This window comes from Podarcis muralis, chromosome 5 (genome assembly GCF_964188315.1).
Source record: "Podarcis muralis chromosome 5, rPodMur119.hap1.1, whole genome shotgun sequence".
Classification (NCBI taxonomy): Eukaryota; Metazoa; Chordata; class Lepidosauria; order Squamata; family Lacertidae; genus Podarcis; species Podarcis muralis.
The window spans coordinates 34,295,517-34,322,778 of record NC_135659.1 but is presented as its reverse complement, the minus strand read 5'-3'; the positions used below and the strand labels follow the sequence as shown (position 1 = coordinate 34,322,778).

General features: G+C 42.0%; 1 protein-coding gene across 22 annotated transcripts in view; it reads left to right on the top strand.

The window, feature by feature from the left end:
• The window catches only part of ADGRL2 (adhesion G protein-coupled receptor L2), a 560,560-nt gene that overhangs the window by 445,005 nt on the left and 88,293 nt on the right, over nucleotides 1–27,262 (top strand). For all 22 annotated transcript variants that reach the window (XM_077928532.1, XM_077928531.1, XM_077928533.1 and 19 more), the window contains one exon: nucleotides 26,458–26,671. In XM_077928532.1, the coding sequence (XP_077784658.1) occupies nucleotides 26,458–26,671 (214 nt within the window). The remainder of the gene's footprint in view (nucleotides 1–26,457; nucleotides 26,672–27,262) is intronic.

The following is a 27,262-nucleotide window of genomic DNA, read 5'->3' as shown; positions in this document are numbered from 1 at the left end:
CACATAAAGGATTCTTACCATTGGAAAGATTTAGGACGTTTGTTCTTTTCCACCACTGTGACCCCTTAAGCACAGTTTTCTAGAAACATGTATGTGTCCATGTATGCTTCATGAAACATCATTCCTGCATTGTGTCTCACATACGAAAACCACCCAGAAAACAGGTGGGATACAAAAACAATGTAGGGGGTATGAATGAACGAGAGTAAAACATGTCCAGGTTTTGACTTTGTGTTAACATCGCTCTTCCCCAACTCATTGAACTTTGGAGGTAGCAAAGATGATTGTCAAGGAATGAATTCTGTAAGTCCTTGCATCCAAATGGCATTCTTACTGTTGTTACTTCACACAGTATGTTTCTTATGGCAAAAAAGAAATGGAATATATTGAAGCAAACTGAGACCAACATGTTCAATTCCGTTCCCAAAGAGCTTCCTAATTCAGCATACACAGGACATTTTATTTGAGTTAAGACCATTGCTTAAATTATGAGTTTGTTTGAAACTCCTGAACTCTATGGTTGCCCCTTTAAGCAGCATTTATAGTTTTGTTTTTTTGTTTTAAATGAAAGAATAAGAGCAGTTTGCTTGGGAAGAAACAATGTGTAAGAAGACACATAGCAAGCATTGCATATCCCAGCATTTATGGCACTTCACGCAGCGTTACAAGGCTGAATGAAGGCAGAGTGACTTTATCAGTCCCAGAAGAGCTATATTCCCTGAGAAATACATGGTAGAAAGTGCCTTATTGCTGTTATGAAATATAGTTTTAAAAGGAGGAAGGGGAAAGCCACGACATCCATGCACTTATTAGACACCTGGATGTGTGCATCATTTCATTAATGGTTAATCAGCAAGATGCAGTGGCATCTAAAAACCCTAACATCATTTCATGAATAAAAGAAGCCTAGTTATTAGACTTATGGGGGTGATTCAGTAATCACTTCCAGTGGCACAGTTCCATTGACTTCAGTTGGACTGCATCTGTAGAAGTTGTCGTTGAGTTGCCTTTATGTTGCATCATGACTGGCGAGGAATTTTTTACTGTAGTGCCAAATAGCACATACTTCAGGGATTGCTTATTTTACTTACAATATAGGGTCAAAAAATACTGTTTCTGTTTGTTCGGACAAATCCTTCAAGGTGTAATCTGGAATGCTTATTCTTCCCAAGGAAGAAGAGTTTTAATTTTACAAATCTGTAACTCCAAATTCTCTTATATAGTCAGGGGTTTTTTTCAGCCGGAACTTGTGGAAACTCAGTTCTGGCACATCTCAGGTGGGCGCCATTGCCATTATAAGAGAATGAGGAAGGCGTTCATGGTGAGTTCCGGCACCTTTTTTTCTAGAAAAACAGCACTGTATGTAGTGTTTGTTGCGACTAGGGCAGGTTGCTTAGTTCCCTGTGTGTGACTTCAAACAGACTTCATAATCTGGATGAAACGGGTTAATTTGTAGCTGAGGGTGTTGCAACTTGACTGTCTGTTAATTGTTATTACTGTATGCTATTTTAAGTATATAGAGTAGCACAGCATGCAAATTGTATTTCGTTTGTTATCCTCTTTGCCCAGGTTAACCCAGTCAACTGCATGACTGAACAGGCATAAATGGACTGGAATCGTTCACCCCTTCCATCTGCTTAATTGTAAATGCTCCTTAAAAACAGAGTACTGGGCATGATAAAGGTTTGAACCGCAGCCTCTATAGTTTTAGGTTCTAGCATACTGTCACGAGCAAGCAACCATATTAATGAAATAAATTGATTCACTTTTCATATATTATCTGCGTTTTAAGTTGGTTGTGATCAATCTCTCCCATTGCCCTCACAATTTATTTATTTTTTAACTGTAACGTTTCGTATGGTAATGCTTTTCTCTAATTCTTCTTTAGCTTGAGACTCACTAAATGTCTGTAAGGTAGACAGTTGGAAAAATAACTTCATTCTGGGGAACAAAACTGTGTAATTTCTCAGCCAACAATTACTTGTACAAGACTGAGCAGTGCAAATGAAGCTGAATTACCCTTTTCTAACTTTTGTTCAACTAAAGGGTCCAATTACTTGTGTTGTTTTATGTGGTGCATGATGTCCAGCAAGAGAACATTTATGTTTCATCTTCTTTCCAACCAGTGGATGTAACAATAATCAAAGAAATTGAGACTTAATTTTGTGGCAAATAAATCTGTTAACCTCGTATGTTTTGTTTCATGAATTCCTTTCAGTTTATGAGCCTTCCCCGCCTGGAAATGGAGGATATTTTGTTCATTATTTTGCTTGAATACTACTTGCCCACTAGCAGATGGTCACTTTCCAACTGGTTTGTCTTGAAAAAGAAATTAAATTACCATAGGGCCAGAGAGAGACTTTAGAATGTGTCCCTTCCCCCTTAACAGGTTGCTGTTGGTTTCTGTTTTTAAGTATTTTAGTATTATAAAATAATTCAGTGTCATATAAAAGGTTAAAAGCTGAAGTACATGGAATAATGGGGAATTTTTAAATAAATAGGGCCTCAGATGTTTTCTACACAATGAATACAATTCTTTTCTCAAAAAGGCATGTGCACCATGCTATCAGCAGTTTCTAGTTAAAATTTACAAGGTTCTGTTTTCCAAACCATACATTGCAGAAAGCATCCTTGTAACTTAGTATGTATTTATGAAAATACAGGGGAGAAGATAATGTGTTTTTTAAAAAAAACGTAATGGGGAAAAACAGTTTATTTTCTTGGACCATTCTCATCTTGACTGAGAGATTACTTTGGGAAAAATCAAGATATTTTATGTTTCTGCAATTATTAAAAGGAACATTTCCATTGGGTAAAGGTAAAGGTAAAGGTACCCCTGCCTGTACGGGCCAGTCTTGACAGACTCTGGGGTTGTGCGCCCATCTCACTCAAGAGGCCATGGGCCAGCGCTGTCCAGAGACACTTCCGGGTCACGTGGCTAGCGTGACAAAGCTGCTCTGGCGAGCCAGAGCCGCACACGGAAACGCCGTTTACCTTCCCGCTATAAAGCGGTCCCTATTTATCTACTTGCACCCGGGGGTGCTTTCGAACTGCTAGGTTGGCAGGCGCTGGGACCGAGCAGCGGGAGCGCACCCCGCCACGGGGATTCGAACCGCCGACCTTCCGATCGGCAAGCCCTAGGCGCTGAGGCTTTTACCCACAGCGCCACCCACGTCCCTATTTCCATTGGGTAGGTGTCATTAAAGTTGATATAATATTTTTAATGCTTTGTTATTAATAGTTTATGTTCCTGTGGAATTTGTGTGGTGTTTTTTTTGTTTAGTGGAAGCTTTGTCAAAAATTGAAGTTGTAAATTTCTGCTTCAACATATTATTTTGAATTTTTTGTGTGTGAAAGCTTGAAGTGTTGGTGGTAGTGTGCATATTTCTACAAAACCACAGATAAGTCTTCCTTTATGTCCTCTATCTCTGAGATAGTCCCACCTGCTTTTGATATCATGCTATCAAGAGAGATGGGTTCATCTTACTGTATATGCTAGCAATGGTCTACCAAAGCTCAGCGAATATTAGTAAATGGTTAGATGCAATTTAAGCTCAAGTGTTAAAATGGATAGAAAGTTTGAAAGCCCCTGTTCAAGATTGCAGGAGGGAAAGAGAAAAGCTGAAGGCCTGGAGACTATGATTGATGGATTCAGTGCTATTCTAACAGATGATACGCTAAAGATTTTAAAGCATTGACAAATCAAATTGACCACCTGGAAAACAGTACAGATTAAGAAGTATCAGGTTGGCAGAGCTTCCTACTGTCAGGAGTGTCTGAGGTACTTTTTTCACAGTGGATTATGGAAGTGCAGGCACAGATAATTTTGAACTCTCCTTGTGGCATGTTGTGTGCCTAGGAAAACCAATCAGATGGTGCCTGGTGTGGTGCTTATGGAATGTGAAGCCTTGGAAGAGAGGAAATAATAAATCGATTTGGAAAGTTGAATCGTCTCCTGGGTTTGAGTTTTCTAAAGGGCGACTGGAGATACAAAAGGAATGTGAATGTCATTGCAAATTTCCAGACAAATGTTCTTAGAAGAACACAATTTGTGCCTATATCTGGTATTTAAATATGCAGCACAATATGTCTACAGGAGGCAACTATCACAGAAAGAGTGCTATGCACTTGTAACCCAGAGGTAGGATGAAGCATTTTTCTGAGAACACTCCCGTTCTGCATTATTTGATCATCATACTTTTTGTATAAGCTACCAACAACAGCCGTTTGTTGGTGAATCTGATGACAGAAGTAACTCATTGTTGAAATTATTCATAATTATGCATGGTGCTTTTAACCAGAAGGTGTGGCTGCTGCTGTTTCCTCCTGTACTTCCATTTCCTTTGTAAATATGCTGCAGCAGATGTGCTTTGTGAAGAAGGTATTTAGATTTGATTGTGTTCTGATGGTGGAGACATGTAGAGGAGAGAGCACAGGAGGGTCTGGTATTAAATAAATAAATGGAGGAACGGAAGTAATTTAAGTAATTTTCCCATTCTGCCACATGCCATAACTGTGATTTCATGTTCCATGCCATTAATGTGCTGGAATTGGCTCTTCAACAGATACAGCTCCTTGAGCATTTGGAACATTTGATATTGCCATAGCTAGTAACAGTTGGTTTGTAGCTATTGCATGTGCATGCACCTGCCAGGTGATTGTATGTGCTTGTTGAGGTATCTAAAAGCAACAACAGCATAAACTGACTGTATCACATTTCCATGATACTACAGGCTCACCAATCTTGTCACCCATGGTGGAGTTATTTGCCCAGACATTGGAACTGACACACTAATTATAGAAGTCTCCAAAATGTCAAAGCAACCCATGGTCAAATGATCCCACCCAACATTTCCAAATGTCTCCAGCTCAGTGTTGCTTGGATGCCAGGTGTTTCAGACTTTGCAGAATGGGTCTTTACCAGTTGAAATACATGATTTCATTTTCAACAACAGCAATCTAGTTTCAGCCTCATCTGGAGGAAGGACAAGCTGGCATGTGTCTGTATGGGTTAGCAAAGGATGGGAGGTAGGACCAAAGTGAGGATTTTGCCCTGTTGACCCTCCTCCCAGCTTTTGACAGTAAGCAAATGCAATAGTTCTGTTTGGAGGGAGCTAGTGCTGTACTTCTTGGTCTATCATACACCAGAAGAAGTGATTTTGTGCCTCTCCTAGTTAACTGGCTCTGCCTCCCATTTTGAGAGGTTGGTGAGTGCTAAGAATATGCAGAAGTACAAATAACACACACAGTGTTTTAAGCATACTGTTTGCCAAATAGGCTTGGGGCTGCCTAGTTATCAACCCTCACTTCTGATGGTTGGTGAAAACAAAGAATGAAATATATGAGATGAATTGGTCTATGATCACAGCTAACCTCTAATGCTCTGTCATCACCACTGTTCAAGGCAAAACCCTGGGGAGACATGGTCTCTGGACCAGTGCTGGAGCCAAATATTAGAAACCAGTTAAACCTTTATGCTATTGCAAGGACCCTAATACCATATAATATTGTAAACTTATGTGCTTGTACAGGTAGCCTATAGGAGCAAGATGTTAATATTATGAAAGCTAGGTACAGAAAGGAAACTTTTGGAGCTATACAGAGTGTGTTTCAGATAAGGCAAGAAAATGGAAAGAGGAAAAGTAGAGGTGCTGCATACGTCCATTCACATGTATGTAATCATCCCACAAATGCCACAGTTAGTTTCTTCCCACCTGGTAAAAGAGATGATAAGGTGTTGGTAACAGCGGGAAGATCGAAGGAACATGAATAATTGTAATTACAGAAAATGAATACAAGCCCACTTGTGCTTCTGTCCAGGACTTTGCAAGGCTTTGATAAGTTTGTTTTCTTCTTCAGAACCTCCTTAGGCATCTTTTGACTTCTGTAAGTATTTGGCTCTAAATTCACAATCAAACTACACGCCATGCTAAATATGTAGCATCAGCTATGTCTTTCTTGTTTTTCTTCAATTAATTACAGCCGCGGGGTAGAAAGATTCTTGCTGGGATCACTACACATGGGGAAGTTTATCCCTTCTCTTCCCACTTGCACCCCTCCATGAATACAACACCCGGGTATCTACAAGTTCTCCCCCACAATATGTCATTTGACCCTAAATTTACCTTCATAGGCACATGCTGTACTGAACGTGATACTAGTCGCTTCCATGTAATATAATTTATTTAACATTGAAAAAATAATAATATTTCTACTTGAAAAGGAGGGGGGATGGGGGTTGGTAAATGGCACATGGTTCGTATCTATTTTCACACACTGCCTTGCTTTATTAAAATCTTTATGTCTCATTCTCTGCATTGTTTTTCGCTTTTAAGTACCACCGGTTCATGAGCTGCACGGAAGCTGTTATTGCTTGTTACCATTTATTTCTTGGTTCAGAAAGAAGAAGAAAAGCCTCCAGAGATAACCCATGTCTAGCAACAGGCCTCAAATACTTGGAATGATTCCTCCCCTCCCCCAGCAGCAACAATAAATGGAGGAAACCTTTCTAGTAAACACAGCTGTTGAGGCCTTTCAAAGCACCGTCAAACAGTCTAGTGCCATTTCTAATCTCAGGGTTGCTACGAATATAGTAGAGCTTAGTAGTTAATTACTGTCTATGGACTGGGGGGTAGTTGAGAGAGACAGAGAGAAAGAAAGAAAGAAAGAGAAAGGGATGTTGTTGAATGCAACATTTGTGTGTGGTAGCATGGCCTTGTTCAGTCAAGCTCAATGCATGTTACATGGCTGCCTGAGAGGAACAGAAAAGCAACTTTCTCATTCTCTGACCAGAATGCTTGATAAGGCTTGGTGTCAGAAAGGGCAAGATGGGGCTCACAGCAATTATGGCAAAGGCATGCCAGTTTCCTTGACAACCAGATTGCAGATTCTTTGTGATTTATTATTTACCACTTCAAACCCTCGTTCTGTGATTTAATTAGGGAGAGGGATTTCCATACGTCTGCCCCTTCCCAAATTCCGATTGTCCCAGTGCTGTTTTGATGACGGCGCTTGCGACTGCCCAGAATTGCTGCTGCTCAAGAAACTACAACAAATTAAGCCCTGACATTTGATTGCCGTGTAGTTTTTAGGGTGTGATCCTCTACAACAGACATGCTGCTGTGAAGTGTGACTTCAGTAACAGGGAGCGGTGGATGGGGGTCCCTTTCTCCTACCTTCACCACCACCACCCCTTTTCAGGATGGGATGCTGAAGCAGGTAGACAGGGGGAATGAGAGGGTCATGGACAGTGGCTCTGCCTTTCTCGGCACTCATTAGGGTACCCTATAGTACCATGTGGTGTCAGCAGTGTTAGAAACTCAGATATATAAGCCAGGCACCAAACCTCTCCTTAAACCAGGGTTACAGTCTCCAAAACAGAATGCCTAGTTGCCATTTGGGGCCAGACAGCTCAAAAGTCATATTTTTTCAATACAGAATTTTTTGATTCCTAAAATTCATTCTGATTGTGCAGATAAAATATAACTGATAGAATTCTACAGGATGTGTTGCTAGTGTGTGAAAATAGTCCTGATCCAAGGATCTCCAGGCATGTACCTGCAGACGGTGGAAACGTCAGGCACCATCTTAGTACCCGGACGTCTTCACTTGGTGACAAGTGGCTAATAGCCAGGTGCAAAGTGAGCCTGGCACCTGGAGAATTTCGAACGCTGGGTGTCAAGCCTTTCAGGCTGCACAAGTGAAACGAGTACTTTTGCCAGGCTGTTTTAGGCAGTCAGTTGGCATTGGTGGGGAAAGGGATAAGGAGGTGAATAGGCATTTGGACCTACTGGCAGGGATGGCCTATCAGGGAGATAATGGATCAGGCTAAAGGCCTGTGTAGTTCACAACTGTGTATGGGGCAGCTGCATATTCCTGCCTTGCAGGGAGTTGGACTAGATAATCCTCAGGGTCCCTTCCAGCTCTACATTTCTATGATTCTATGTGTAGCTCTCATTTAAAGTCCTCCAAATTGGTGGCCACCAGAACTGATGGTCCATCATGGGCTGGTTAGCAGAAGCTGTATCCAGGCCATTGTTCCATGTATTTCTCTTTTTGATTTGACTTAGGTGTACAGGGTGAGGGGAGTAATATAAACACACCCTGGATTTGAGCCAGGGGTTTGTCTTCTCTATTTCAGCCCAAGATCACCAGCATGTAAAACACGAGCTGTTTCATGAGGCCAGGGCTTATCCGACTATTCCTGTGTTTCTGGTTTCTGTGTACGAGAAGAAGGAGAGAAATGCCCATGATATGTCTGATTGCTGTCTGATGCTGCAACTGAATAGTTAGGAAATTGTGCTTTGGAATTTGCAGTGGTTTCAAGGCCCAAGAGCTCACCTCCTTTTTGCCACTGACATGACTCTTCCCTAAGGTATGCAAAAGGTGAGCAGGCCCCTTCTTCTCAATGGTAAGGCCCCAGCCCCATGGTCTGTGCAATGAACCACTGGAGGAAGGTGCTGTCACTGTGAGCTTGCGGTTCCCCTTATTGAATTTCCTGGTCCCTTCACCTGTCTGCTTGGTGGGGGGAAAATGTATTTTCCTCCCTGGGTTGGTCTTTGAACCCTAGATGGTTGTGTGAGTTATCTGCAGATGTGAGTGCTGTGTTGTGTGAGTGCTCCTTTGCGTGTTGTACTTAAGAGCAGCATGAGGGATTCAAATTTTCTGTAGTGGTGATGCCTGGAGACTGGTACTAGCTGAATTGTTGCTGGCTTGCTGATGAACTACGTGTGCTGTGGTGTCATCTTATGTGCCATGGGTGAGCTATAAAATAGGGGTAGATAGGTATGGGGTCATGTTCCCTTCCTTTTGAGGTTTTCAGCTCCCTCCATGTGTAGAACTGTATGGAAGTGTCAGCATAGTTCCTGATTGGTGGGTGCTGGCAGAATTTACACAGGGATTTTCATGTCGTAGTTTTTTTCTAGCTGTATTTTTCTTTGAGGCTGAGCACGCATTGGATATGGTGGCCATTCTGCTAGCATAGCAGTGGCATCTCCCATCCAGGAGCAATGTGAGTATAGAACAAGACGCAGCTCAAACTCAGTGGGTAGCATGCTGACTGACGGCTTGTTAATGTACCAAGGATAATAGAGATCTCTTTTCCCCATCTTTGTATAGTCTTTCCTGCCCACCCCTGAACTCCACACACATCAGTATTCTTCGCAGGCAACAGGTTGCAACAAGTGATGCGTCTAAATTCTCTTCAGTGCTGAAAAACAAGTCTTCCTTTCGGGTGTTTCAAATGGCTTTGTTTTTAGATTCTGTGCTTAAGGCACCATTAAGATTTAGAATCTGAGGTTTTCATGAAATCTGTTTCTCAAGGAAGTGGCACCATTTTCTGACTAACTTGGATTTAGCAAGAGTCATTCATGCCTTTGTAATAGCAAGACCAATGGTTGTATTGCCTGTAAAGAGCGTTTGGAAGCTCCGGCTCAGGCAGAATGTGGAGAAAGCAGCAGACAACCAGGCAGGAGCAAAGTGGATGAAATCTCCCCCAGGAGTCAGTGCTGTTTGCTTGTTCTCACTTAGCCAGTTTGGCTTAGTGTTAAGGGCAACCTGAGATCTAAGAATACAGAAGCTACCCTCAGTACCTGGAACTGACCACATATTTTCACTGGATAAAGTGGTCCAGCATTTTAACTTGAAATTACGGTTGTCAGGTTGTCTGGTTTTATGTACAGCTAATACCTCTTTGGGGAATGAAACTAGGTGCTACATCAAATCCAACTTTATGCATTTAAATCCCATCCTTCTAGGAGATCGAGGTGCCACACATGGTTTTCCCCCTCCTCATTTAATCCACACAACAACCCTGTGAGGTAGGTTAGGCTTAGAAGCAGTGACTTGCCCAAGGTCACACCTAGAGTGTTTCATGGCAGAGTGGGAATTTGCACCTCAGTCTCCCAGGTCGCAGTCTTCTTGCTGTAATTGTAGACCTTTTTCTGGAACGAATAATGAATGAAAAATAGGTTGCCTGCCCTTCCTACTGCTTTGATTTTACAGAGCTATGAGAATAACATTTTGCAGTTTTATAAACACTTGGGGCAGATGTTTCCAAAGTGCAGTCTATGGACCATCAATGGTCCATGAGCTTAATAAAAGTGATGGGGTGGGAATAAGGAGTGCTGTGCCTTCCTCAGAGACGAATGAAACCACAGCTGAAGGCTAGATGTGGGAAAGTCATGAGCAGGAAAACAGCACTGCCTGGCGCTTGAAAGGAGTGGAGGATCAAGACATGGAAATGAAGGAAGCAACAAGAAAGAGCAGAAGAAACTAAGAGAGAGCGCATGGACAACACATTCCTAAACTACAGGCAGAAAAGCCATTAAGTGGTCCACCAAGTCTTTCAGCCATTTTCAAGTGGTCCAGAGGGCAGAGGGAAGTTTGGGAACCACCACCTCAGGGAATTCAAAATGCCCCTCAGTTATCTTTACAAGAGCAATGTGGGGAACCCTCCAGTTGGTAGAGCATGACACTCTTAATCTCAGGGTTGTGGGTTTGAGCCTCGCGTTGGGCAAAAGAGTCCTATATTTGCAGGGGGTTGAACTAGATGATCCCTGTGGTTGCTTCCAACTTACAGTTCTATAACTCCCACCCTCCATAATCATTGGCCATGTTAACCGGGACTCATGGGAATTGGAACCAAGTTATTTGCAGCTGCTTTGCAACAATCCTGTAAGGTGGGTCAGCATTATTGTCCTCAAATAGCAGGTGGGGGATATAGAGATAGAAGTATAAGAAGCCTCATTGCAGCACCAGAGTTTGGGTCCACCCAAGCACCTGTGACTGGCAGCAGCTGCCCAGAGCCTCCTATGAAGTTTTCCAGTCACCTGTTACCTGTTCTTTTTGCTTTGCTTTTTTAAATGGATATGCTGGAGCTTGAACCAGGCGCCCTTTTTTGCAGGAAGAGCATTTGCTCTCCTGCTGAACTATGGATCAGCAGGACAGTAGCTTGCCCTGAGGCTGTCTAATGAGATCATGGCTGATGAGGGATTTCCACCACGCTGCCCAACCTGTCATTGCTCTCTCTCTCAAAAAAAAGTGAAAGTGGAATGAATATTAAAAATCTGCACAGTTATTGTTGGTGCCCTTCAACAATGTTGCATGAAGGCAAGTTGTCATTTAGGAAATACGGGTTTGTTTTTGTTAATTATCAAGTCAATTTGCTGTAATGGTGACTGATTGAATGCCTCTAAAAATAATGAGAGGCTTGAAGTCAGTCACAAAACGGGCTTATAAAATCAAACGTATTACAAAGAAATAGATAATAAGCTTAACAACGGTGCTCATACATGCCTACTGATACATTGTGGTGTCTTTTTATGCGTAAGTAGAACAGACAGGGTTTTTCTCTCCCGCCCCCCTCCCCATCTAAAGAGGCTCCCACACAGTAAATTGAAAGGAATTGAATTTAATCTGCCTGAGAATAATGACGTGGAGTCAGCCCTGCTGGGAATTGCACTGGAAGTTGTAGTATTCCACAGCACATGCCTAAGCCAGAAATTGCCTCCTCATCTCCCCGATTTTCTTACACAGTCTTACTCTTTGTTAGTCCTGAATAATGTATCTAATCAGAAGTCTATGTGATGGTTTCTGCAGAAAACTTTAGTTTTATTTGGAATGAGAGCAGAGCAGCCGTATCTGCCACACTTCATGGTTTCCTTGAGAAATAAATACCCGTATACCATTGTTAGCCTTGACTAAACCAGAGAGTCAAAAATAGTATGTGGTGCTGTCCTGCAAATTGTACTACTTTAAAACACAGGCGAGCAATATCATGTTTGAATACCACCCCGCAAATAGAGTGTTAGTGTGTCAGTCAGTTAGTTTTCCCCACTGCCTACATTCTTAAATAGTACAGTCTAAACCGCAGAGCCAGGGACCACATTCTCCTGAAGAATCTTCTGTGGGCACCAGAAGTGAGCAGAGCCAGAGGCAGTTCTCGTATTTGTACAGTAGACTGAAGGCCAGCCATGAAAAGGTCACATGTTTCTATTATTATTATTATTATTATTATTATTATTATTATTATTATTATACTGCCATTCACTGGTAGATCTCACAACGTAAAATCACAATATAAAAAACACAGAATACATAGTAAAAAAAAGAACAAAACTTGGTTGAAGAGGAATGTATTTGCCTGGTGCCCAAAGGTGTATAATAATAATGCCAGCTGAACCTCCCTGGAAGAGCATTCCACAGAGAGGAAACCACTGCAGAAAAGAAATGTTCTCATGTTGCCACCCTCTGGACCTTGAGGAGGAGGCACATGAAGAAGAGCCTCAGATGATGATCTCAGGGTCCGAGTAGGTTTATAGGGAGAGAAGCGGTCCTCAAGGTATTGTGGTCCTGAACCTCTTCTGCTTCTGCTTCTTCCACCTATCTATCTCTCCCTTATCCTGGCAACTAAAAGGCATTATTACAATTGAAGCACAAACTCCAGCCAGGCCAAAGCAACCAAGGAGGGTGCAGAGCAAGGGCCATGAAGATTGTGGCCTGGGGACAGAGGGTGTGGGCTTGGCAAAGGTGTCATGGCTTAGGGAAAGTCCTAATTGTTGTAAGCTGCACTGAATACTGAATGCGTACTAGAGGGGCATAAAATACATTTTAAATAAACAAATAAAAAGGTAAACAAACAACCAAGCAAATAAGCCGCACACTGGCAGAACTTGGGTAGGTTAGAGCATTGGCACGACAATGCCTGTTATAGATTAGTACTGAATCCTGACCCTCCGGGAGGTTCTAGACCATCTGAAGACTGGGTGGTAGAGCCACAAAATATGATGGGTATTAACCACAGGATGAAGGTGATTCAGACGATATAGGATGTTACTGCTAGTGATCAGTTAGTACTAATAATAATAAGGAAGTGCCAGTTTCCTAAGACCATAACAACATTGAAGCAAATTTTCAGTGCGTTGTTTGTGACATCCATTTCTCGTGTTTCATATGCCGGTTTTTAAACTTTTCTTTGTGTTCTTCTCAAAGATGGATGTTCTGTTTATGATCGTATGTTCTCACAACTGCACACTCCTTAGGAATTATTTGCATATGCAAACGTCTGCCCTTCCTCTAGCGTTTTGTAGTATGTTCTCTGCTTTTTCTTCTTTTTCAAGTTAAATAAAAAGCATGTTTGAAGGGTGGGGGAACTAGTGAATTCACACTTAACAAAAACAATACAATTTGTGTTTTGGATTCCAACCCCCCCCCCCCTTTATTTCTTCCCAACTAGGCTATCTGCATGCTACTCTATGGCAACTCCCCCCCCCCCCCCCCACACACACACAACTGTGAAATCCCAGCAGCAGCGTCTTTTGTTTTAAATATTTCTAGGGCGTGTATCACCATAGCATGTGAGTCTCTAGAGGAATGGTGATCTTTTAATTAAGATGTGGTGCTGGGAATCAGGAACTGTAGATTATGCTTGTCACGCTACTTCTGATTTTCTGTGTCATCATGTTTAAGTCACAGGATTTCTAACCCTCAGGAGTTTCTGTGCTGATGAACTTTGAAGATTCCAGTCAGTCTCTTTGGACCTGACTACACTGAGCTTCAGATGCTTTGCTAACAACTGCCAAGCCTGGATATCTATGGAAACACTTTTTTTCCAGGGAGCAATATCCCATGATGGCAAATCCAGAGCGTGCTGACTGAGAGGCAAATAATTATTTGAATACAGATTTATTCCATTCAAGAAAGTGGAATATTCCTCCCCCCCCCCCCCCGGCCTATATGCAGTTTATCATTTTATCAGCAAATAAAATGTTGGGTTTTGGAGGCAAACTGCCCCCCCCCCCTGTTTTGAACTAGGAAATGGCCTTTGGCCAATTCAGTCTTACTGCAGGCCTTTTCTGTTTTCTCAAGTATGTTCTACTTAGTGTGCAGTAGCTGAAGTAATAACAGTAAATTTAATGCTAGGACTATATATCAAATTGTTTTCTTGCTGCTTCTGAAAGGTTGGTGTTTCTAGGCTCCTTAATATCACTTTTAGATTGTGGTTGTTGCCTACTAATAACTAGGAAGTTTCTCCTCCTCATTCACAAAACCTTCTGGAAAAACAGAATGATGTAAAAATTATACACCATCCTATAACTGATTTTGATGGGAGCTGCAGCTTCATGCTGCCTAGAATAGAAGTTAACCAGATTGCCAAGGGGTGGGCATTTTAGGCACCAGTAGCACAATACATATAATTAATTATATCGCCATGAAAAACTGCAGGTGACAGGCAGCGAGGTAGTTTGTCCCCCCCCCCCCAACTATAGGAATTGACCAAGGGTGCCTTTTAGTAGATATCATAACATCTTAGATACATACATTCCATACCTTACATGACCTCATTTGATTTAATGGCATATAGTCACATTATGGATCATGCAAGTCAAACTTGTTGTAAAGGAAAGGGAAGATCCTTGCTTGGAACAATGCAAGTGAAAGAACGTGCACACAGAAAGAGTTAAGTTGACCCCATTTGAAAACATAACTTGAGTCAGCACTTTGTAAATGCTGTGTTTTGCAATAATGACCCCCCAACAATAGTGATGCTGCTGTCATTGGCTTAATGAACACCGTAGAGAGCTTTATTGGATAATCTCACGTTTTATACACTTCAGCTCCTATGAGTACTTGCATTTTCAGTTCAGTTCAGTTGGGCAACATGCAAATGAATGTGCTGTGTTTTGGGAATTTGAAACCTAGGCTTCTAACATGGGGAGCAGTGAGTATCAATTGTAGGAATTCTGACTGTAGTTGAGTTCCACTGCGCTGGCAAGAGTAGTCTTCAATTTCAGGAAATCCACCCTTTAGTTGGTATGTGTGTGCTTGATCCAGGTATACCATAATTGTATCCGTTTAGGGCGAATATAGAGCTATGATAATGACAAAGTGGTGTAAGAATACAATTTGCCTACTAAATAGTATTCTTTAGGGCAATTTGAATGGGTCAGGATGCACATTGTTATCAGAAATCTCTTTTCTTTGGCTAATGCCTTTTGAGTTCAGTAACTCTGTGTTGCCTTCTAATCTTAGGATCTATGTGCACACGTGCTTAGTTAGCCATTGCAGTGGTAGCTGCGGACTTCAGATTTTTAGGATTTAGCAACCCATTCTAGAGGATAATTTTTGTTTGTTTGTTTCAATATTTACAGGGAAATGGTCATTGTGATTCTTGAATTAGGATAAAGTGGCAGTAGTGACTTCAGGAAAACTAGAAATTATCACTACAGTCATACCTCGTGTTGCATTAGGTTCACGTTGCGTCTTTTTGGTTTGCAAATGCGGCAAACCCAAAATTGTATATCTCTGGGTTTTGCCGTGCGTGCACAGAAGCGTTCTGTGCGCTTAGCACATGCACAGAAGCATTCTATTGCGCTCTGCACTTGCTCAGAGTCACTGCGCTAGTTGTGGACTTTTCGGGGTGCAAACGGCACTGCGGAACGGATCATGTCCGCAACTAGAGATACCACTGTATTTAATCATAGAATCGTAGAGTTGGAAGGGACCGTGACCAGCCTTTTTCAACCTGTGGGTCCCCAGATGTTGTTGAACTACAACTCCCATCACCCCTAGCTAGCAAGGCCAGAGCTCAGGGATGATGGGAGTTGTAGTCCAACAACATTTGGGGACCCACAGGTTGAGAACTGCTAGCCCAACCCCTGCAATGGGTTCAATAAAGCAGAAAGTTAGACGATCTGGACCACACGAAAGAAAGTACTGTACTGTGAAATCCGATCCCGCAAGGAGTAGGGATAGCTACCAGTTTGGATGATTTTAAAAGAGGATTCGGCAAATTCACGGAGGATAAGTCTGTCCATCCTAGACAGGATGGCTGCACTCTACCATGTTTTGATTATCACAAGTGGGGAGAGTGTTGTTTCACTCAGCTCCTGTTTATGGGGCTCCCCATAGGAATCTATGTTGGCCATAGTAAGAACCAGATGCTGGACTAGATGGAGCTCTTTTCATGTTCTTATGCAAGCAGACCAGCTCAGGAGCAGAGTCGCTTTGCACCTTAGATCTCTTGTGTGCCTTTATGTAAGCTGATGGGACAGTATCTTCACTGGTTTTGAGAACATTCCTCCTAGAGCAGTGTTTCCCAACCTTGGGTCTCCAGCTGTTTTTCAACTACAATTCCCATCATCCCTGACCACTGGTCTTGCTAGCGAGGGATGATGGGAGTTGTAGTCCAAAAACAGCTGGAGGCCCAAGGTTGGGAAACACTGTCCTAGAGGACTACCACGGACCCCAGGGTTTCCGTATGACATATCAAGTTGTGTACTATCATGTTGGATGCCCATCTGTCATGGATCCTTTAGCTGAGATTCCCTCATTGCGGGGGGGGGGGTTGGACTAGATGACCCTTGTGGTCCCTCCCATCTCTACAATTCTGTAATTCTATGTGAATTCATCCTAGGGCTCACAAGGGCAACAAACTGCTATTCTACCTGTCAGCTGCAGTTCCCTCTCAAGTGTATATGTTTGTTTATCTAAATCACGCCCAAAGAATTCTAGGCAGCTTCCAAAAATGTAAAACCACAAAACAACAGTGTATCTAGCGTAAGTGGTGACTGAAGTACCTTTAGGAATTTCTGCCCCGAGTCTTGCTTCCTCCCCCTCCTTCCTTTACTCAGCGAGTTAAGTGGTGTGCTAGGCAACATGAAGCTACCATTTTAGATTTTACCCCATTTCTGGGAATGTGTAGAGCACTCGAAAGGGGATGCAGATGTCTCTGTTAACATGGCTTTAGACTAAGTATATCCCAACTTCGTTGTTGTTTTTTAGGGCCTAACAGTCTTCAGAATATACTGAAGTCTTAATATGCTATATAAGCTGTGAGCTGTTTGGTCTTCTGTGGGCAGATTATTTATCATCCACATTCAATGTCCCACGAAATCTACCCCAGTTTAAGCGAAAGAAAGGAGAAGAATGCTCATTCATGATTCAGAAAGGTTTTGCTGCCAATGTGGTTTGTAAAGCCTGGGAACAAAGGCACCCCTTCCCCCCTTTTTTGTTAGTTTATGAACTCAGCAGTGGCTTTTTGAGTCTTGCTTAGAGAGAGACTTTTTTGTTGCTGTTATTTTTTTTTCTTATTTCCCATTTCTTTGTCAGCTTTGTGGTTGGTCAGACTTTAAAGCCAACAGGGACTACATGAGAATTCAAAAACAAAAGCAGTTATTAAGTAATTATACTTGACAAACGTTTAAAAAACACACAACAACCCTGAAATGTGTGGGTTTTGTTTTCGTTCTGCTACAAGCTTCTGTTAAGAGAAAGCAACGCAGCAGGAAATTCTGTTGACACAAAGGGTGGCATTCAATGTAGTGCTAAGTGGGGAAGTGCGTGCAGAATACAGTCTACTTATGCAGTGAAGCTTCCTTCCTCCTCCTCCTCCTGCATGCCCCCTAAACCTCCTTTAGGGGTTCCCCTAAGTCTCCAGAGCAGATTTAGGGGAGGCATGTAGGGCAGAGGCAGGTGAGGTCCTGTTGCTTGAGCAAACTTTATTCTGTGTGCACAACTTAGTTGTTTATGACACACATACAAAACCTCCCTTTGTTTGTACTGTGCACTTCCTTGTCTCAGTTGTTCTGATATTGTTCTGAACTCAGGAGCTTTTCCTTCCTGAAGGCTCTTGCAAAGGAATGAAATGAACAGAAGCTCTCAGAGACCCACTGAGAAATGCGCCCAAACTTACTTTCTGAAATGCTAAATCGGAGAATGCAGTTCTGCATACTTCCGTATTATTGAATTCAGTAAGGGCTTCAAATGTCTGTAGCCATGTGTTGAATTTTGGCCTGTCTTGTGATTCCTTGGTTACCCTCATTGGCCATGATCCAGACAGCCCATTTATGAATGTGCAAGGTGATGTTCCATCCCAGAAAAAATGCAAGAAATCCTAAATGAGCACATGTGTGGTTCTCTGGATTGCAGCCACTTGGCAGACATCATATGACTTGGCAGGATGAGCATATTTAAAATATTGTGTGTTTTTAGATCTGCTCTTACATATGCATTTATAGCACTGTGGAAGGCACACAACTCTGGTGATAAGAGCTACAGAGCCTTATTTATTTATTTATACATACATACATACATACATACATACATACATACATACTTTCCACTTAAGAAATCTACAAAGCAGGTTACAATTTAAAAGGAACAATAATACATAGTAAATATAACTTTTAAAAAGAGAACCAGCAGGAGGAAACTAGCAACAGGACAAATACTTTGAAACTAGCATTCTGGTCCCTTCAATGTTACAGCCTGGCTGCCATATTTTGAACAAGCTGGGGTTTCTGAACCCTTTTCAAAGGTAGCACCCCGTATAACACATTGCAATAACCAAGCCTAAATATCGTCAAGTATGGTGTTGGGTTTTTTTTGGTAGATCACTGTTTCATAGTCATTCTTAGAGTCCTTTGCAGATGCCCCTGATTATTTCATTCTTTTAGCAGTTACACCTTGCTCCACGAACCAGTAAGCCTCTGATTTAATCTCATGTAAGTTAATGGATCTAAATAATATTAAATATTAATTCATTTTTTATTGGCTTCATGGAGAACCAAGCTGATACTGCATAAGTGTAGCCCAGCCTTGCAAATAAGTCCATAAGAGTTACTAGCCTGCAGACACCCCCCCCCCCTGTAATGCTGGGGCTTGGCAGAGAAAGCAACAGCAGTTACAAATCTGTACCACCAGCCCACTGTATTCCAGCATGGGTTTAGATGAAGGGGGTTCCCTTCTCCTGCAACCCACATGTTTTCTGTGCTGAGCACAGAAGAGTAATGGAGCGCGATGTTCTTTCTCCTCCAGCCCTCTCTACTCTTCTGCATGCAGTTCCTGTATGATAAAAATAAATTTTGATGTCCTTTGGTGGAGTATGAATGGGATCCTCATAGGACTGTAATAAGTGACAAGAGTGGGATTTAGTATATAGTATAGAGCCAACACAGGAGGCATCTTTCCTGGGCCTTCTTGGGGCTTTTATCACCCAAGATGGTTACTCTGAAATCCGAACCAGGGCAGCCAGTTACTGTTCACCAAGCTATCCTTTTATGGATAGCTTGGTTGGTTAGAGCATGGTGCTGATAATGTCAGGGTTGCATATCCAGTCCCCATATGGGACAATTGCAAGGGTTTGGACTAGATCAGGCACCCCCAAACTCAGCCCTCCAGTTGTTTTGGGACTACAACTCCCATTATCCTTAGCTAACAGAACCAGTTGTGAGGGATGATGGGAATTGTAGTCCCAAAACATATGGAGGGCCGAGTTTGGGGATGCCTGGACTAGATGGTCCTCAGGGTCCTTTCCAACTCTCCGATTCTATGGTTCTAAAAGAACCAAAAAGGGGGGGGGAGGAAATTTATTTGCACAAACTGCGTGTGCATGCTAATTAGATGTGTATCTGTAAATATGAAAAAATACAATAATTTAAATCAAAATACAATGCACATGACCAGAAAAGGGAAGACTGTGTCCAGATGCTAATTGTTATTGGTGGGTAACTGAGAGACCCCTGCTCTCCTTTCTTATGGCTCTGTTTTTAAACCAGCCTTGAACCAGAACCAGACAGCCCATCAGATAGACAGAGGATTCCCCTCTGGAAGCTAGGACACATGACCACTCATCAGAGCTGAAAATTTAAAAGCTGCACTTTTCATATTTTGTCTAGTGGAAAGATAGATACTGATAACACTACATTTTGCCTTCCTTTCCCTGTAGTTTGTTTTGTTGTGATTGGTAATGTAATAACCCTTTTTCACGAGCATCTCATTTGTTTCACAAATAGAACTGAAACGCTGCCCAACATGTACCATTGCAACTTGTGTCATCATGTTTCATGGTTTCCAAAGACTCTCAGAAAGACAACTGTAAACATTCTAATTTTTCTTGGGGGTGGGGAATGTGATATTTGCAAATGCTCTTTTCTGAGAGCAAAAAGATAAAAGAAGAAGCAGGCACTGTTTCATTCTTGGAAGAGGTATGCATTTATCCTCCAATAGAGCTCATGCTATCTCCAGTAACTTGCATTATGTCCTTTGGAATAATGTCAGATTTCTAGAAAAGAGGTACTCTTGTGATTTATGCTTTACCCAAAGGTTTCTCACTGTTAACAGTAAGCAAAATTGATGGTAGCCTGAAACAGCACAGCCACTTTTATTTGTCTCTGCTGGGGGGGAAATCCAAAGGTGAAAGTTCTCCTCCTCACTACAGGTCCTATTGTTACTATTCACAGTTTAAATGGTTGAGGGCATAAGCTGTTATTATCGCCTTTGTACTTTGATTAATGTAGATTATTGATTTTCCGAGAACCAAGCCATTTAGTTACCTAAAGCAAAGAGGGATGGTAAATGGAACAAAGCATGCCATTTTGCTAAACCTCCGAGAACAATTTTAACTGATCATGAAGCTCATTTTAAGTCTACTGTGGGAAAGCAGTTTATCTTAGCCGCCTTTTCCTTCCTCGGTGGACGTGCTCTTATTAAATAAAAACGAGCTGTGCAGAAAAGTTTATCTGGAGCACAAAGTAATAATCCACCATCAGTGTCTTTTTATGGAGGTTTTCGGCAATTCAGAGAATGAGCTGGGGGGTTGGGAGTGAAAAAGCTTATTTATTTTATTGAACGAAGTGTAGGGTATGCAACATTTTAAAAAAGCATGCAAGAGAGCATTATATGTTGAATGCTCACTATTTCTTTTTCTCATTAAGTTTTATTTCAGTTTTAACACATAGAAATAGAATTCACGTGTGTGTGTGTGTGTGTAAAATAAGTGACAGTATATAATACACAAAATAAATATATAATCAATGGCAGCATATTCTGCCATGGAACAGGATCTTACTTGACAATGTTCAGCTGTTCTAGAAGTCATATCTGATTGTCCTGGACCAGGACCTGTTGGGCTACAACTCCCATCATCCCTAGCTAGCAGGACCAGTGATCAGGGAGGATAGGAATTGCAGTCCAAAAACAGCTGGAGACCCAACTTGATCAGTGTACCTTCGGTATCTAGTTTCCAAACAATTGGTTAAAAACATTAGAAACACCTGTTTTCTTTTGCTCTGCAGTCTAAAGATGATGTATGTGACATTGGGTGTGTTCAGCGCAGTTGACATACACGATCTCAATAATAATAAACAGAGTGTTCAAAATATTAACGGCTGGTGATACATCTAGAAAGTGGTTTGGTGGCCAAAAGTATTGGCTGAGCATCTGAAGGGATTTGAAATTGTGCAGTTACTAGGACTGGCAGCTAGGCATTGGGCTTCTTAATTTCTGTTGTGAAGCAACACATCTGTTTACCAGGAGTTATCTCCTGCATGTGAATATATTTCAGTCCTCTTTCACTGCACCTGTTGCCGGGAAGTATTTATTCCAAGCGTTTTCCTAAAGCACAGGGAGTTGTTGCTTGACATTTTATAGCTCCCCCTCCCCTCCCCAAAAGCTGTCTTTTCAAAATCATTTGTTCAGAGAGGACAAAATGGAGCAGAGCAGTTCATTTTACCCTAAGCACTGCTATTTGGCAGTATTCACATTTGCACGGCACAAAGCTGCAATATTGATTTTTTTGCTCACAGGGCCTCCCACCAGTTCTTTTTTTATTTTTATTATTGTCAGGGTTGCAAGATGGATTGAATTACACTTTGCTTCTAGAAATGCTTATTTTTGCCTTTATCGGTAAAGGGTGTGTGTGGAAAAGGAGACTAAAATATAAGGATCACGGTGCTCGCTGGAAGACCTTTTGTTTATAAGCAGTTCTTTTTTGCATATGTTAATGATGGTGATGACATGGCAAAGATTTTATAGAGGGATTGCTTCTGCTGCTGTACACACTGCATCATTCCACATAATTCGTCTTTTTCCAAAATGTGACACAGAAAAGGCGGGAAGGCAGGGAAGGAGCTGCCTCTTGCTAGGGAATTGACCAGACCTGAACCTTACTATTTTCTATATTTGAACTACCCAGATATAGAACACAGACTGCAATGTAGGTTAAAGAGTAGAACTGTACCTACCCTTCCCGCACCATCTTTTACACCCATGTTCACTGCATCCAAAACACCTACGTTGCTGTATTCTGCGCCTGAGTAGACCAGTGAACTAATTGGTGTGTTTCCAAATTCGTTTCCAGCTTTTCATAAGCAAACTAGATCTACTTACTGTTTTTACTGGTGTGCCCTTTTTCCATTTTATCTATTTCAGCTTCTATGATTTTTATTTTCTATTAAGGCTTGGCACAGAACATTTGGAATGTATTGCACCAGGCAAAAACTATGTTGAGTATTTTTTTGTGTTTTTATATTTTAAACCACCCGTGATCCTTGGATGAAGGGCAGTATAGAAATTTAATAAATAATAATGATATTTAAACTGAAGGTGGCTGGTTGCTAAAAATGGACAAAACTATAGTTAACTCTTTATCTATCATCTGTTTTATCTTGAATTAACCTTGGAATGTAGGAACAATATTGTTTTATACAACCTCTCCCAAACTATTGGGAAAGTATAGGAGAAATTTGGATGACAGAACTATCTAACCCCTGATTCACACTGTAATTCTGTCCTTCATGGATATGGAATTCAAAAATATACTTTCTGCTCTTAAAAAATATTAGTTTGTATTTTTTATTTTTTGCCAGTAGCAAAGGCACTTGACTTGTTTTCTTTGAGAGATTCCGAAACTGCTGATTGAGTTTCACCAATTAGATGTGCTCAAGGGTAGCCAAAGAGGTTGCTTCCAGATGTTGTTGGGCGACAGCTCCCATCATCCCTGATCATTTTTAATGCAGCAGCAGGCTCAGGCTGATGGAAATCTGAGTTCAACAATAACTGAATTTAGCAGATTTCCTCCTTGATCTTGGAAGTCTGCTTCACAAAGACCAGGCTTCCTCAAACTTGGCCCTCCTGATGTTTTAAGACTACAATTCCCATCATCCCTGACCACTGGTCCTGTTGGCTAGAGATCATGGGAGTTGTAGGCCACAAACATCTGGAGGGCTGAGTTTGAGGAAGCCTGATAAAGACACAAGTATATCCTTGATTCCCAGCAATTTTGTCAAAAAGCCTTCATGAAACCGAGGCAGCATAGTGGCTGAAACCAATTATGAATCGAGACTCATACTTCTGCCATGAATTCACTAGGTAGCCTTAAGCAAGCTACCCTTCCTCAGCCTCCGTCTGCCTAACTGCAATATGTGGGATAATAATAGCTACCTTACTGGGTTATTGAAAAGATTTCAACTAGATAAGTCGTGTGGGTTGCTTTGAACACTCAAAGGGAAAGGGACCCCCTGACCATTAGGTCCAGTCATGACCGACTCTGGGGTTGTGGCGCTCATCTCGCTTTATTGGCTGAGGGAGCCGGCGTACAGCTTCCAGGTCATGTGGCCAGCATGACTAAGCCACTTCTGGTGAACCAGAGCAGTGCACGGAAACACCGTTATCTACTTGCACTTTGACATGCTTTCGAACTGCTAGGTTGGCAGGAGCAGGAACAGAGCGACGAGAGCTCTCCCTGTTGCGGGGATTCAAACTGCCGACCTTCTGATCGGCAAGACTTGGCTCTGTGGTTTAACTCACAGCGCCACCTGCGTCCTTGAACCCTCAAAGCACTGCACAAATACTAAGCATTTTCATCAGAGCACTTAACTAATAAAATCAGAGAGGACCATGACACCAGACTGATGCTGCAACAGATCAACAAATGACATAGAATCAAATGACTGTAGAGTTGGAAGGGACCCTGAGGATCATCTAGTCCAACCCCCTGCAATGCAGGAATATGCAGCCCTCCCATATGGGGATCAAACCTGCAACCTTGGCATCATCCGCACCACCCTCTAACCAACTGAGCTATAGATGAATGACATCAAGAGGGGTTGGTCAGAGAGACAGGCTGCAAGATGTTAGAGAACATCTAGATTCTATGCAAGAACAAAAAAGCCGTCTATTGTATTGCATATGCAAACTGGCAATATTATGTAGAGTGACGTCATCAGAAGGTGGTTGGATGATCTGGCCTGGATCCCCTTCAGCTGCCTCTGTTCCTGCAGTTTTCATTCAAGAGTTGAACCGATAACGACAGACCTTTGAGCAAAAACATGTGAACATTTGGTTTCTAAATTATGATGATGGTTACTTCTCCTAAACCACACCACCATCACGTACCCAGACATCAAATGCTGCACCACTGCATTCTGAATTTGGTTTGGCCTCTTTTCTCCCAGTTCTAGAAATACGCAGTTACACAGTTCCTGTTCGGATGCTGCCACTCTTTGGAGAAAATTTCTTTCCCCCCCAGTTTCTGATATATCTCATGAAAAGAATGTATGCAGCACAATAAATGGTGTGTGGGTTTTAATGTAGGATAAGATTCCAATCTAGGCTGAGCTACAAAGCACATTAAGTGGCTTTTTTGAGGTGGTGGGGGGGGGGACCCAGAGCCTCTCAGTCGAATTCCCCTCACAGGGTTGTTGGCGAGGATTGTATAAGGAAGGGATTTCCATATCTTTTCGCGTATAAGAAAGTGCTACAGAAATGCATAATGCGTACATCCGTAAAGAGCTATCCTCTTACTCTCAGCTTTTTTTTTTTTGGCTCTGATGTGAACCTGCTGTGTACTGCGCTGAATGTATTTATCCATTGTACTGTCACACAGTGTTTAAAGCACGGCCTTCATGTGGGTATCTTAAAAGCCTTAGCTGAATCAATCTTGAGAGCAGCCCTGTGCATGTCTGCTCAGAAGTAGTGCTCAGAGGGGCTTCCTTCTGAGTAGATGTGCATTGGATTGGATTGTTGCTTCCTATCATGAGAGAGAGAGAGAGAGAGAGAGAGAGAGAGAGAGAGAGAGGGAGGGAGGGAGGGAGGGAGGGAGGGGGAGATGACTCCTTCTATTTTAAGCTGAATCTCCCTAGCCTACTACTGAGATTCCTGACTGGCACAAGTATTTTGGAGCCCTATCACTGTTGAACCTTCCCATTTGGATTTAGTATGTGAGTCCAGCACCTTTCCTCATTTTTCACTTAGCTTGATGTGTGAACCAACCAAGTGTCAGAGGAGGGTGGAGCCCCTCACATTCGAAGGAGGCAGAACTGGTTATGCAGAGTCAAAATGTAGCTCTACAGGATAGGTATTGAAAGTTACATCAGGCAGCTAAATGAATGATCACAACTTCCTTTGACCGGGGGGGGGGGGGGGAGGGAGAGCCAATGTGGTGTAGTGGTTAAGAGCGATAGACTTGTAATCTGGTGAACCGGGTTCACATCTCCTCTCCTCCACATGCAGCTGCTGGGTGAACTTGGGCTAGTCACACTTCTTTGAAGTCTCTCAGCCCCACTCACCTCACAGAGTGTTTGTTGTGGGGGAGGAAGGGAAAAGAGAATGTTAGCCGCTTTGAGACTCCTTCGAGTAGTGCTAAAGTGGGATATCAAATCCAAACTCCTCCTCTTGTTGTTGTCTTAATAAAATCGGCAATAATTTTCAGAGGAACACTATTATTTTCAAAGGGAAGAAATAGATGTGAAAGTGCACAATACAGGCACAAGGAATCCCAAGATGAAAAGAGCAGAAAGGGGGAGGGAGGAAACTGGAGTAGGATTAAGACCCACACTGGTTTTAGGTTTCAGAGTTTATTAAGCCTGTTACTTTTTATTGTTTTTTTCACAGGTAGGTGCCCTGCCCCTCTGTTACTTTGAGTCAGGGGGTAAGGAAAGCTGTGTGAGGGCTTGCTATATAAACATTGCAGGCTGTTTTAAGTTCAGTGGCTTGTGGGGGGGGAGGGGAGATCAGGGAAAATAAATAGGGACTTATTGCTCAGCGCACAACTTTAAAATAAAGTCAGTCCAACGGTTGACCCAGTCCCAGGGACAGAGAAAGCCAATCATAAACATCTGCTAGAAATAATTAATTTAATTTAATTGTGGCAGCCGTAGAACACAAAGTACAGCTAGTTAAGCATGGTTCATGGCTGTAAGCATGGTTGTAAACCTGCTGTCCAGAATGTGACCCAGCCACTCAGCCGCCAATCCGCACTTTAATGTGAAAATTCCATTCATCGTCCTTGCAGAGTTTTGACTTGTGTAGGGTTGAGAAAGGCCCTGTTTTCTCTTGGCCATTTCCTGTACACTCTGAAGTTTATAACTTAAAAAAATAATCATCATGAGCTCCGACCATGTGTTTATTTGTAGGGTAATGTGTTCTGAACATTTGTTACTTTTAAGGATGACTTGGGAATGGTGTGAACAAGATGTTTATTTTCTCCATGCTATGTCTTCCATATTTAGTATGAAACATGCATTAATGCATCCTACACTGGATAATAACCATTTCCATTATAGTTACAATTAGAACAGTTTCCCCATGATTACGTGTGCTGTGGCTCTTAAGAGTTTAACCCCCACCCCCAAATATATAGCTTTGTAACTTAACGTCTTTTTTCTCATTTCTTTTTAGGTTTCAGTCGAGCAGCATTACCATTTGGTTTAGTAAGGAGAGAACTGTCCTGTGAGGGCTACTCCATCGATCTTCGGTGTCCAGGAAGTGATGTCATTATGATAGAGAGTGCTAATTATGGACGGACAGATGACAAGATTTGCGATGCTGACCCTTTCCAGATGGAGAACACAGAATGTTTCCTCCCTGATGCCTACAAGATTATGACGCAAAGGTAAGAGCAGTGCTCACTACGGAAAAGGAATCCATATAAGAAAGTTGCAATACAAGTCTCTCCCCTCAGCGCCCCCCCCAAAAAACCCCCCCTCCAAATCCTGGAAAAAATATTCAAATACCCCAGTCATTTTAATCTAGAAAAGCTAAGGAAATAAAGCCACTAGCAAGTGTTTGAGAATCTTCTGGTTTAAGTTTTTTCTCTATAAAAAAACCAAGAGAGCAGGAAGGTGACTGCAAGGAGACGGAAGCATTTTAATCTGTTTGAAATGTTGCTATATCCTTCTCTTCTGGGAGGTCAGAATCTCACTCAGAAGTTTTCTGAGAACCTGCTTAAGAAGTTTCTAAATATTCATGCTAATTAAACAGCACATGCCTATGCAGATTTACTCAGAAGGAAGTGCCATAGAATTTCAGGTAAGTGAGCACAGGATTGCAATCTTAATGCAATAAATAAATTAATAACCAGCCCACCTACATAATAGGTGAAAAAGAAACCTAATTATACTTGGAACTTTTTTGGGTGGGGAGTAGCCACTCTTATAACCGCTGTTGAAAGTAATAAACCTTTATCAGAATTTACAGTGCTTGA